This window comes from Somniosus microcephalus, chromosome 8 (assembly GCF_052327205.1).
Source record: "Somniosus microcephalus isolate GS21.2 chromosome 8, FLI_Smic_1.0, whole genome shotgun sequence".
Taxonomy (NCBI): domain Eukaryota; kingdom Metazoa; phylum Chordata; class Chondrichthyes; order Squaliformes; family Somniosidae; genus Somniosus; species Somniosus microcephalus.
The window spans coordinates 167,243,955-167,257,621 of record NC_140994.1 but is presented as its reverse complement, the minus strand read 5'-3'; the positions used below and the strand labels follow the sequence as shown (position 1 = coordinate 167,257,621).

The window sequence follows — 13,667 nt, the reverse complement described above, 5'->3', positions numbered from 1 at the left end:
CCCTGTCGTGTTCAACAAGGATTTATTCTAACTAAAGAAGTGTTCATTCAGAGTTCTTGTGAGTGTCAGAGAAGCACTAATGGAACAAAAAGTGGAACCAGATCCAAAGGCTCAGTCACATGTTCCTAAATAAATCATTGCTAATCTGACCTGGTCATTTGGGGTTGTTGCAAGTGTCTAATATGTGTCTGTTTTCTTAAGAATTAATGTGGTTACAAATGATCGAATAGGGGATTTTATGATTGACATCCAGTAGAACTTGCACAACTATAATACTACAGGAAACTTTCTGGTATCCGGCACTGACGGGACCGAGCTGGTGCCGTACCATCAAAACTGCCGTAGAAACCAGCGCTAATGTTAAAACATACGGAGCTTTTGAGCTCCGTGTGAATCAACAAACCCTGTTGCTTAGCAACAGCTTCAAAACAGTCGGCCACAGCTTAAAAGCATCTCTGTAGCTAAGCAACAGCTTCAGCTAGACCTTGCAGAGCCTGACTGGAAAAAAAAAAGCAACGAGAAGTAAAAAAAAAACTTATAGGAAACGGCTCCTGAATTTTGCCGGTAGATAGAGCTTTCCGGACATAGTTTCCTGTAGTTGAGTATCTGCTGTACATGGAGGTATTTTTAATTCCCAACTCCTTCAGTTTAGAGGTCTGTGACATCTGATTTAAAAAAAAGTTGATGAGTGAACTGTCACAAGGATGTATAAATTTCCATCTTGATATGGCAATTTGAAAGAGGGAGCCATTTGGTGCAAAGCAAACTGTAGACCATTTCTTCACGTTGATGTTACGTGAGAATTGTTTAAACAACTTCAGTGAATCTGGTGACAACTATTCAAATGTCATAAGTGCATTTGACTCTGCTGCGTAGGGAGCTTTCACTGCTTCACTGGTTTGTGTTTACTAGTTGGCTACTAAAACTGTTAAGTTATCTTAACAAAGCAGCATCTAGTTATGAGGTAAGTTTTGAACAGGAAGTGGGTGGAATCCGGTTATAGTCAGAATAGATAATTCCACATAGAATGCACATGAGGGGTCATTTATCATTTTAAGGAACAGGAATTTTGGGTGGGGTGGAGCACTGCAAGTACAATACAATAGACATCAATGAAGTTGGAAGTGATCTCTATCATTTGAATAAAACAAATGAGTTTCAATGTGGTCCTGTTCAGGGAAAACCACAACCACTTTCAAACCAGCGTACACGTTAGAGCAAGTCAAAGTGCTGTAATTGAATCCAAAGGTTAAAGTTCCTGAGTAAAACCTGTCCCATTCCACTGTTAAAACTAGACACTGATTCACTGATTCAGGGGTGTGCATGAACCAGTCATAGAATCACAGAAACTTGCAGCACAAAAAGAGGCCATTCCACCTTTCATGCCTGTGCTGGCACTTTGAAAGAGCAGTTATGCCTAGTCCCACATCCCTGCTTTTTGACTGTGACCCTGTAGGTTCCTCATCCTTGAGTACCTGTCTAACTCCCTTTGAAAATTATTCATGGAATCGGCTTCGAGTGTTCCAGATCCCAACAACACTGACTTTTTTTTCTCATCTCCCCTTGATATCTTTTGCCAATGATTTTAAATGTATGACCTCTAGTTGTTGACCCACCCGCCAGAGGGAATAGTTTTTCTCTGTCTGCTCTATCAAAACCTCTCATCACCTTGCAAACCTCTATCAGGTCACCTCTTAATCTTCCCTGTTCCAAGGAGAACAGTCCTCTCCTCATAACTGGAGTCCCTCATCCCTGGTAACATCCTCATAAACCTCCTCTGTACCCTTTCTAATGCCTTTACATCTTTCCTGAAGTGTGTTGCCCAGAATTGTCCACAATACTCCAGCCAAGGCCTAACCAACAATTTATAAAGTTCTAGCATGATCTCTTTGCTTTTATATTCTATGCCTCTATTTTAAAAATCAATTGCCTTTTTAAAGTTAATTAGCTTGCTCTGCCATCTTTAAGGATTTGTGAATATGGACACCAAGGTGTCTCTGCTCATCTAAGCTTTTCAAAATCGTGCCATTTATAGTATGCTGTCTTTTCATTTTAGTCCTCCCAAAGTGCATCAGTTCACACTTCTCCACAGCGAACTCCATTTGCCATGCTTCTGTCCACTTCACGCTTCTGTCCACTTCACCATCCTGTCCCATCACCCTGAAGCCTACAACTATCCTCATCACTGCTACATTGTCAAGTTTTGTATCATTTGCATCTTTATAATGCTGCTCCCCACACCCGAGTCTAGATCATTTCTAAAAATTGAAGAGTAATGAACCCAAAACTGACTCTTGGGGAACACCTCCGTCTGAAAAGCATCCATCCTCCACCACCCTCTGCTTCCTGTCACTGAGCCGATTCTGTATCCATACCACCGCTTTCCCCTTAATTCCATGGGCTTCTATCTTCTTAACAAGCTTCCTGTGTGGCTTTTTGTCGAATGCCTTCTTAAAGTCCATGTAGAAACATAGGAGCAGGAGTAGGCCATTCGGCCCTTCGAGCCTGCTCCGCCATTCAATGAGATCATGGCTGATCATCCAAATTCAGTACCCTGTCCCTGCCTTCTCCCCATATCCCTTGATCCCTTTAGCCTTAAGAAATATATCCAACTCTTTCTTGAATATATTTAATGAACTGGCCTCCACCGCCCTCTGTGGCAGAGAATTCCACAGGTTCACCATTCTCTGGGTGAAGAAATTCCTCCTCATTTCAGTCCTAAATGGCTTACCCCTTACCCTTAAACTATGACCCCTGGTTCTGGACTCCCCAGCCATCAGAAACATCCTTCCTGCATCTAGTCTGTCCAGGCCTGACAGAATTTTATAGGTTTCGATGAGATCCCCTCTCAATCTTCTAAACTCCAGTGAGTATAAGCCCAATCGACACAATCTCTCCTCAAATACAACGACTTCACTACCTTGATCAACCTTCTCTGTTACCTCATTGAAGAATTCAATCAAGTTAGTAAGACACAATTTGCCTTTAACAAATCCATGCTGGCTTTCCTGATTAATCTATGCCTTTCCAAGTGAAAGTTTATTTTGTCCCTGATAATGGTTTCCAATAACTTCCCCACCACCGAGGTTAGGCCTACGGTTTCCTGGTTTATCCCTCTCTCTCTTTCTTGAGTGGTGGTATAACATTAGCAACCCTCCAGCGCTACTCCTGTATCTAATGAGGATTGAAAGATTGTGACCAGTGCCTCTGCGATTTCTACCATTGCTCCTATCAGCAACCTAGGCTGCATTCCATCCGGACCAGGTGACTTCCCGACAATCAGTAATGCAAATCTTGTTAGTATGTCTTCTCTATCTATTACTATCCTGCCCATAACTTCCCTCTCCTCTCAGTGTAACAATGAAGCTCTTGTTTAGGGTAAACTTGGGAATTTTCATATATTGAAGCAAATAATTGCCATTTTGAACGCATCCTCGATGCATGTTTAAATTGTGTGATTCTCAGTTTAGCTTGTGTACCTACCTTTTTCATATTCACAGGATTTCAATTTGGTTGCCATACATCTGCCACATTGGAGTGAAAATCTGAGAGCGAGTTGTCTGTAAGTAGTGTGTGTGCAGGCCTGAGTTGCGTTGGAGAGTCCTGGCAGCAGGCTGCCTACTCGCTCTCTTGGATTGACCCAAGTTTGATTCTGAAGAGGTGTTACCATTGTGTTTACTGATAAATGCAGGTAACATACCCTCACCCCAATACTTTGTTTTTCCTACCAAACATAAGACTTCTACTAGTTCCGCTCTTGATTCAATGACATGGAGATACCATACATAATCATCATAGATTGAGCAAAATTACTATTATGTATAATTTTACTAAAGTGGTTGAGTGAATACAAAATGCCTGTAAATTTTTAAAAAAAATTCTATTAATTATGCCCATATGGTCATCCAAATGCAGTTTCCAGGCGGAGCTTTACATGTCCTGGTTTGAAAACAGGAACCTGCTGCTTCTGAAGATGTTTGTTTTTAACTGTACATGGACAATTAGCTTTTAGTAATGGTTTCACCTTTGGTGCCAATCACACTCTCTACAGAGTAACTAAAGATTAACCATAGAGCTGGTCGCTGCCACTGACCGACGGTGGGCCATTAGCTGAAAAGAGGTGTTTATTTTAACCTGTTGCTCTGTTCACATCTACAGCAACGTGTGCAGTGTCTGAGTTTTATAAAACGATTGACTGCTCTCTTGTGCTCTGTGTTTATGCCTCAATCTATGTACTGTACAAGTCATGCCTTGCTCATACGGAAGCCCTTCACCCTGAAGTTAACATGCTATTTCATGTACATATACTAGGTAAACAGGATGTGATCTAATAGGTTCTGTTAGCTTAAAGTCTATGCCAGATATCTGCTGCTATAACATTCCATAGTTTCCAGTTGGGACATATTAAAAAATGAGGGGAAAAATTAAGAACCTGGCATAATTATTGAAACGTCGTGGCTGGGGCTATATTTGGTAATTGAGCTTGTGAAAGCTTGCTGGCGTTGGATAAAATGTACTCACCCATCAGTGAAATGGTCTGATTTTTTGTGTAACTCTGCGTATTGCTATTTAATGTCTAGATTCAGAGCTTCGTTTCAAAACTGTATTCTTGCACATCTGTACAATATATAGGTGTTGCTTTGTCCTGTTTACCAATTCACTTGTTTCTCCCATAGCCTTTCCTGTGTCTTTCAGCTATACTGTGGTGTATACACATTCTATCTTCTAAAAATTGTATTTATAGGCAGCAGGAAAGAACTCCACTTTCATTCTGACTCGGCATCCCCTCTAGCAGCAAGTCTAGCTTACTTATCACCCCTGTCCTTGCTGGCTTATATTGACTCCTGGTCTGCCAAGGCCTCATGTTCGAACCCCTCCATGGCCTCGCCCCCTTCTTAACTCTTCAACCTCCTCCAGCCCGACAACCCTGCCCCCACCCACCTCCAACACTCTCACCCTCTGACTTCGTCCCCAACAAGCTGGCCACCAAACTCCACACTCTTGGCCTGAACACCTTCCCTCTGCAACTGGACCCTGGACTTCCTAACAAACAGACCCCAGTCTGTCAAATTAGGTAACCACACCTTCCCCCCCCCCCCGAACACGGGGGCCCCACAAGGATGTGTGCTGAGCCCCCTCCTCTACTCCCTCTTCACTGTGTGGCTGTTCATGGTTCCAACACCATCATCAAGTTTGCGGATGATACCACGGTAGTAGGCCAGATCACCAACAACGATGAGTCAGCCTACAGGGAGGAGGTCCAGCATCTTGTGAAGTGGTGGTGCGCCAATAACAACCTGGCCCTTAACATCAAGAAAACCAAAGAAATCATTGTGGACTTCAGGAAGTCTAAAGGCGGAAGTCACACCACCATCCACATCAGTGGGGCTGTGGTGGAAAGGGTGGACAGCTTTAAGTTCCTTGGAGTCCACATCACGGAAGACCTCTCCTGGCCCCTCAATACCTCCTCTCTGGTGAAGAAGGCCCAGCAGCGCCTATATTTCCTAAGGAGGCTGAAGGGATGTAACCTGTCACCCCTGATCCTCTCTAACTTTTACCGCTGCACAATCGAGAGCATCCTGACAAACTGTATCACAGTATGGTATGGCAGCTGTAGCTACTATGACCGGAAAGCCCTGCAGCGGGTAGTCAAAACTGCCCAACGCATTACCGGCACCCGGCTACCGACCATAAGCACATATACCAGAAACGCTGTTTACGGAGGTCACGGTCCATCATCAAAGACCCTACCCACCCCAGCCACAGTCTGTTCGCCCTCCTGCCATCTGGGAGACGCTACAGATGCATTCGCATACGACCAGATTTAGGAACAGCTTCTTTCCCAGGGCTGTCATCCTACTGAACTCCACAAATAAACTCTAAAGCCTGCACATCTGCCAATGCACTTTATTATGGTTATGTTTATTTATGTTAATGTATTACAAGCCAAATGTATGTTGAATGTTTAAATGTCTTAATCTAAATGTACACTCTCAGGAGCCGCAAGCCTACATTTCGTTGTACTGCACTTGTGCACTAACAATGACAAAGTTGATGATGATTATGATTCCCCTACTATTGATGGGGCCATGCCTTCAATCACCTAGGCCGCACACTCTAGAAATCCCTCAGTAAACACTCTTAAGACCCCATTTGACCAAGCTTTTGGTCATGTGACCTAATATCTCCTTTTTTGGTTTCTGTGAAGCACTGAGATTTTTTCTATGTTGAAGGTGCTATATAAATGTAAGTTGTTGATTAAATGCACTCCAACTTGTGATGTGAAATGTGAGCTTGCATCATTCTAATTAGTTGGTGGGAACTTCGCTCTGTTCCTGAAAGCTGCAGGTGGAATGATGCTGTTTTTCTTCCAAAATGTGACGATTCCACCCAACTCATTCCAGAGCATCAAGGCATTACCTACCTCATCTTATTTTTCATCTGCCCCACCTCACTCCTTTATGTTGCACATTTGCTGCCATGTTCTCCTTCAGTGGGAGGGTACGGCTGTCTAGAACATGGACATCTCTGCAAGTGCTGCTAAAGCGTTCCGAAACAACTGGCAAATGAGCAAATGTTCTTATTTCACTTGTATAGGCTGAAAGGCTTCAATTTGCAGCAGTGAAAAGAGCTGTCCAGTCGCACTTCAGTCAAGTGGAAAAGAAACTGAAGTGTGATCTGCTTCTCACGAGCTTAATTACCCTGCTCACTGGTTCAGTTGCAGGTACAATGATTTGTAATTCATGCCCTCCTCATAAAGAGCTAGCGTTTGTATAACGTCTTTCATGTCCTACATCCCAAAGCTCCTTACAGCCAATGAATTACTGTATAACGACAGAAAACGCTGGAAAAACTCAGCAGGCCAGGCAACATCCGTGGAGGGAGAAACAGTCAACGTTTCGGGACGAAACCTGTCTACAGAACTTCTAATGAATTACTGTCCTTGTTGTTGTGTATGCAAACATATCAGCCAATTCAATACAGCAAGGTCCCACAACCAGCAAGTGACCAGATAATCTTTTGGTGGTGGTGATTGTTGAGAGCAGAATGTTGGTCAGGACAGCGGGGGAATTGTGTATGGTTGGTAGACAGCACCTGGGTTTAATATCTCATCGAAAGACAGCACCTCCGACAATACAGTTCCGTTTCAATACTGCATTGAAATGTCGGCCGAGGTTGTGCACAGTTTTATCCGTGCACGTGCATAGAACGTTTAAGGTAGCAACATGTCCAATTGTGCTTCACAAAGGGTTGGAGGGTGGGGTTGGTGGTTGTGTGGGAGCGGGCAGTGGAGCAAGATTAGACACAGCTGGAGAAACGTTGGGGGAGATGGCTGAATGTACTGGAGCAACAATTGGACATTTGTGTCTCCATACACTGATTTGTACAGTTGCTTTTAAGTCTCAATTTTTGGCTTTAGTTTCTGGCTGCCGGCTGTTCTTCAGCTGGGAAAGGTCTGTACAGTGATTGCAAATGAAGTTGCCAGCTTGTATGCTTGAGCCACGTTCTGTGCCTTCTATTAGCCAAAACAAATTGTAATCTGTCCATCCGGAAGCTTCCTTTAGATATGCAGCGTCGGATGCTGCTGCCTGCGGCAGTGCTGACAAAGGCTATGGGACAGAATTTACTGTCAAAATAATGGTGAGGCTAACAGCCCTCAGTTATTTATGAGGAAGTCATAGAAAGATATAGCACAGAAGGCGGCCATTTGGCCCATTGTGCCTGTGCTGGCCCTTTGAAAGAGCTATCCAATTCACAGAATCACAGAAACCCCACAGTGCAGATAGAGGCCATTTCGGCCCATCGAGCCTGCACCGACACATATCCCACCCGATCCTTGTAACCCCTACACCAACACATATCCCACCCTATCCCCGTAACCCCACGTATTTAATCCCCCTAACACTAAGGGTCAATTTATCATAGCCAATCAACCTAACCTGCACATCTTTGGACTGTGGGAGGAAACCGGAGCACCCGGAGTAAACCCACGCAAACACGGGGAGAATGTGCAAACTCCACACACACAGTCGCCCGAGGCCGGATTCGAACCCGGGTCCCTGGCGCTGTGAGGCAACAGTGCTAACCACTATGCCACCGTGCTGATTTCGTCCCACTACCCTGCTCTTTCCCCATAGTCCAGCAAATTTTTCCTTTTTCAAATATTTATCCTATTCCATTTTGAAAGTTATTGAATCTGCTTCCACCGCCCTTTCAGGCAGTGCCAGATCATCACAACTCGCTGTGTTTCAAAAAAAAAAGTTTCCCCACGTCACCACTGGTTCTTTTGCCAATCACCTTAAGTCTGTGTCTTCTGGTTACCAACCCTTTTGCCACTGGAAACAGTTTTTACTTTTTTACTTTTCACAAAACCCTTCAAGATTTTGAACACCTCTATCAAATCTCCCCTTAACCTTCTCTGCCCTAAGGAGAACAATCCTTAGTTTCGCCAGTCTCTCCACGTAACTGAATTCTTTCCCTGGTACTATTCTAGTAAATCTCCTCTGCACCCTCTCTCTAAGGCCTTGACATACTTCCTAAAGTGTGGCACCCAGAATTGGCCACAATACTACAGCTGGGGCCTAACCAATGTTGTACCCTGTATAAAGGTTTTACGAATCGGACAGCAACTTCAGGCAGTTAAATGCGAAAGTCTGAAGTTGCTGTCAGATGTGCTGCTCTGCCACCAGTTTCACAAAAACGGCATCTTGCTGCCTGGCGCCCCTTTCAAAGGCATTGAATGGCATGAAGTTCATGCAGTTGCACAGTAGATGCAAACTAAACTTGCCACAGAAAGTTAGGGCCAGTCCTTTTCAGTCTAAGTGCCCTTTTTAACAGCCTGTTAAGTCTTAATTACTGCCAAACAACCTCTCTGGCACTAAAAAAAATTAACTATTACATGCGTCGAGTCTCAATTTTTCAGCGTTTAATTTTTGGTGATTTTTTTAACATTTTCTTTCTGTCTCCTTTTCTCTCTCTCAATCCAATCTTTCTTTCCCTCTCAGGCTTTCAGTACCTGATTTGACATTGAATTCACTATTCCAGCTGACACTTCCTGCTTCAGACTCTGCGCTGCTCATTAATGATTCTTCTATCTGATTGGTTAAGGAGACAAAGACTTGCTTGCTTCACACAGGTTCCAGATCCCTGTAGAGGGCATTGCGCTGTTTGGATCTCTAACTAACTTACAGCAACTTTCAGTGCAAAAGCTCATGGAAAGTATGTGGGCAAGGTTTGTTCGCCGCTTACAGTAAATTCTGGCCCAAAATGTTTGCACACTGTCACTGATTTTAGAGCTGCTATTTGAAAGCACGCAACAAAATGAATGGCATGTGGTGTCACTCTGGAAGCTAGAAAATCTTGTTATAGGTGTTGGCTCTTTTACAAATTCCACCTAGGGATAGGGAACTGGGGTTGAGAGATTAAATGTGATTTCTTATGTATTTGGCAAACTTCAGTGCAATGCTCTGCCATGTATGAAAATATTTTATATTTATATATTGCAGGCCATAAACAAGGAGACTGGAGCCTTAGCTGCTGCAAAAGTTATTGAGGTGAAGAGTGAAGAAGAACTTGAAGATTACATGGTGGAAATCGAGATTCTGGCCTCTTGTGACCATATTTACATTGTTAAACAGCTGGATGCTTTCTTTTACGAGAATAAGTTATGGGTAAGGAGGAGAGCTTATTTCCTTTATTTTGCTGGAGAGTAAGACATAAATTATGGCCGAGAAGGTGGGGAACCTTGCTGCCAGTCACTGACTATGTTCTGATGAAGGCCACAGGGAGGTGCGTGGGAGTTGTCTTGAATGAACCGCTCCACCTTTTTCCTGCCTGAATTGTTTTCTACAGCAATTATGACTGCGTTTTGAGAAAATAATTGTGGCTTTGTACCTATCGAACCCCATACTCTAGCATGTTGGTGGAGCTCAAGTAGTACATTATTAAAACTAAACAAATGGTCAAATCTATAAAGAGAAAATCAAATTTAATTTTCCTGTAGGAGACATGCTACAGGAAGTGCAGAATTGTTGCAGAGCCTCTCAGTACCTATCTGTTTGGAATAGTAATGTTTGAACACTGTTCTGTGATGAATAGGTAATAAATAGTCAGTTGTGTGCAGTTTTTTTTACTAATTTTAGCCCTTCCATGCTCAAAACTTGGAACAATAGTTGACATTGTTAACTGCACATTCCAAAGATTCACCTTTGTGGTAAGAGGCCGCCTTGGCAAGCATTTAGAAATGTATTCTCCCTGCTCCTCTGGCACTTCCTCTTCCTCCTGCTTCGAGCTCCTTACCTTGTTCCACCCCTCTCGCCTTTCCTTTAAAATCCTTGATCGCTATCATCTCCCTCAGCCCTGCATTGAATGAACCCCTCACCCTTGGTGCTTTCTCACACTTTCACAACAGCTTGCGCGCTCAAGTCTGATTTCACTACCCTCTTGTCCTCCCTAAACCTCTCCCTCCATATAAACTCTCCTCCTTATTTTTACACCCACTCCCTGAACCTTGCCGTTTCACGTGCCCTCCCTGCTCCCGTGATCTCGATCACAGACAAGGCTATTTCTGGCCACTTCCTTCTATTCCTCACCACTCGCATCCCCCTACCCCTCTACCAGCCCCATTTCCTTCTGTGTTAGCCCCACAGGGAAAACAAAATCTTTCCTCCATTCGCCTACAACTGCACTTTTAAACTTTCAACTGCCTTTGGCATTCCATTTGCCACAATACTTCTGCACCTGCTGATTTGCTCAACCCCGCCCTCCCCACCAACTTTTGATGCCATTGTCTGTTCTTAAACTTTTATTTTGTCCCATCCTGGTGTTGCTTCTGGTATGGCCCTGATCTAAGTTCTTTCAATTTCAAAGGGTGCAGACTTGAGCGTATCTGGTTCACAACTGGTTAAGCCATTCGTCAACAGATATGGCTGCAGCACATCGTGTTATCGGGCCTCGCACTCCTCTGCTAAAACCTGCCACTACTGCACGATTCACCTGGAAAGCAAAGATAATCCCATCTTCTTTTCTCCACTACCAACCATTTCCTTAAACCCCTCTCCCCTGTTCTCTCCACTCTCAACAAGTGCGAGAAGCTCATGAACTTCATTGTCACTAAGAATAAGAACATCCATTCAACTGGTTCTGATGCTTCAGCCTCCTTTCCCTTGCCTACCAAACCTCTCTTTCCCCTCACGATCCTCCTGCCCTAGCACTGAACCAGCATCTTTCTCGGCTCTCTGCCCTCATGTCCTCTGAATTCATCTTATTTGAGACTGAACTCCTGCTCCCTTGACCCCATTCTCACTAAACGAAGCCTCTGCTAGTTGACATTGCAAATGGTTCCCTCCCCTCAGGTACCATCTCCCTTTCAACATGGCTGTCATTATCCCCTCCTCAAAAAATCCCACCTTCAACCCTTATGTTCTTGCGAACTACCATCCCATTTTCCATTCCCTTTCCTCTCTAAAACACTTGAAAGTGTTGACACCTCCCAAATCCATGCCCTCTTTCCTGCAGCTCTATGTTTGAATCTCTCTAAGTTTCTGTCCCACCAGAGCAGTGGAAATGATCGAATCAAAGTCACCATGATGTCCTCTGTTACTGTGACCATGGTGCACTATCCCTCCTTGTCCACCTCGGCCTTTGACACGGTCAGACACACCATCCTCCATTGTCCAGCTCAGTGCGACTGGCCTCACTTGGCTCTACTTTTACCTATCCATTTGTAGCCAGAGTGTATCCAGCAATGGCTTCTCTACCCACCTCATTCCCATCCTTGGCTTCCCTCCTCTTCCTCATCTAGCCATTGCTCCACAGTAAAATCATCTGAAGACAGAGGATCAGCTTCCACACGTATGCTGATGACACCCAGCTCTACCGCTCCACTATCTCTCTTGACCTCTCCACCACCTCTGTTGTCAGACTGCTTGTCCAACATGCAATCTTGGATGGGTCACAATTTCCTCCAGTTTAACATTGGGATGACCAAAGCCTTCATCTTTAGCCCCTGCCACAAATTCCTTGCCCTTGCGACTGACGCCTTGTTGATGACTCAACATCATCTTGGATGGCGATCGCCTGGCATATGACCCAAAGCTATTCACTCTAGATTGCACACATACCTGTAAGGACCAGCTCCCCAAGTAGCTCAAAAGCTCGAGCAGAAATGCCCTCCTAAGCAAGCTTGCAGCTAATGCCCAAACATTGTGCAGCTCAGTGCTAGCTCGCTTCCACTCGGAGAATACTGTGCTCTGTGTGGTTAAACTCTTCCAATACAAAACTCGTTGATATACAATTAAATCAAACAATAAGAACAATAATGGGGTCTATGACACCAACTAACACTGACTACCAGTCCTCAAATATAAACCCACTGCACCATCCAGTTTCTCTTCCTTCCACTCCATTCTAATTCTGAACAGAACTGCATAATGATACTGGAAAAGTCCTGTTTGTGAAAATGTTTGGACTTCTCTGTAGACCACTCAAATGGATGATAACTGTTATATTTCAGTACCGTACAATAATAAAACTATAAAAACCAATAATGTTGGAGTAAACAGCCCTATGAGTGTGGTAAATCTTGGTTTTCGGTGCTTTTGAGTGTTTCCTGGTATTTATTATCAAAACAAATAACTTGCTGAACACCTCGTGTGTCTGTGTAAAATTTGAAGAGGTGCTTTCCGATTTGCATGTTTCATCAAGCTATTGTCTTCTGTTTAGGTGTTACTTCATAATTAACAGTTGAGAAATTAACAATGAGGTACATTTACTACTGCGAGTTATCATGTAATTGCATTAAAAAAAAGAAACTAGGGGTCAGTGACTTAAACTACGTATAATTTCCCTGATGATAAAGCCAAGATTTAAAAAAAAAAGTACCTAGAGTAGCACACGGTGAAGCCCATAAGCAGTAATACGCATGTGTGAACAGTGATTGCCAAGTTTCAGTATTCACCCTAGGATGGTAAAAGTAATACGTAGCCATAAATTTAGAGGGCTTTCCTGCCATTTTGTGTTTGATTTGGGTTGATAGGATTATATAGTATAATATTTCTCATTATGCAGTTTTAATAAAAAGCTGCCGTGAATATTTGGAATTGCATAAGTGTTCATTTCTTCCTCACACAACCTTAATGTGGTACAAGAAGTAATGGATTGCTTTTTGCTAATTCAGTGATGAGGGGGACAAGTTACTGAATTTTTGTCCAGTAAGACTGAATTCCACCTCATGAACACTAAGCTGATTGGCTTGGGTGCTTTGCGATGCTACTGTCAGTTAAATTAAATACGCTGTCCTCCCATACAAACACACAATTCATAAAAGGAAGGATATCCTGCTGTGAACACCGTTGCTGGTGTGAACCAATATGCCTGACAGCCAAGTAAATCCCATGTACAGTGGATAAGCACAGACTTTGATTTCCTCTAAATTATATTTGTTGGACATTACAAAGGGCTGTACAAGAGGAAAAAGACACCTATCCTATGTCAATATAGTCTAGAAGCAGCTGCCCTCCCCCTTCCCAGCTGTCAGCCACCCAAAGGTTAAGATCTAGACAAATGTTGTCAAAGGCTGCAGACAGGTCGCGAGGTTTCGTTTACCATTGTCACAGCCACATAGGATGTTGTTTATGACTTTGATGAGAGCTGTCTCAGTGCTGTGG

The 13,667-nt window shown here is 43.6% G+C and overlaps 1 protein-coding gene across 1 annotated transcript in view; it reads left to right on the top strand.

Annotated features, from left to right (window-relative positions):
* stk10 (serine/threonine kinase 10) overlaps nt 1–13,667 on the top strand; it is a 114,119-nt gene that overhangs the window by 22,225 nt on the left and 78,227 nt on the right. The window contains exon 2 of the mRNA XM_085995334.1: nt 9,507–9,671. Within this exon, the coding sequence (XP_085851460.1) occupies nt 9,507–9,671 (165 nt within the window). The remainder of the gene's footprint in view (nt 1–9,506; nt 9,672–13,667) is intronic.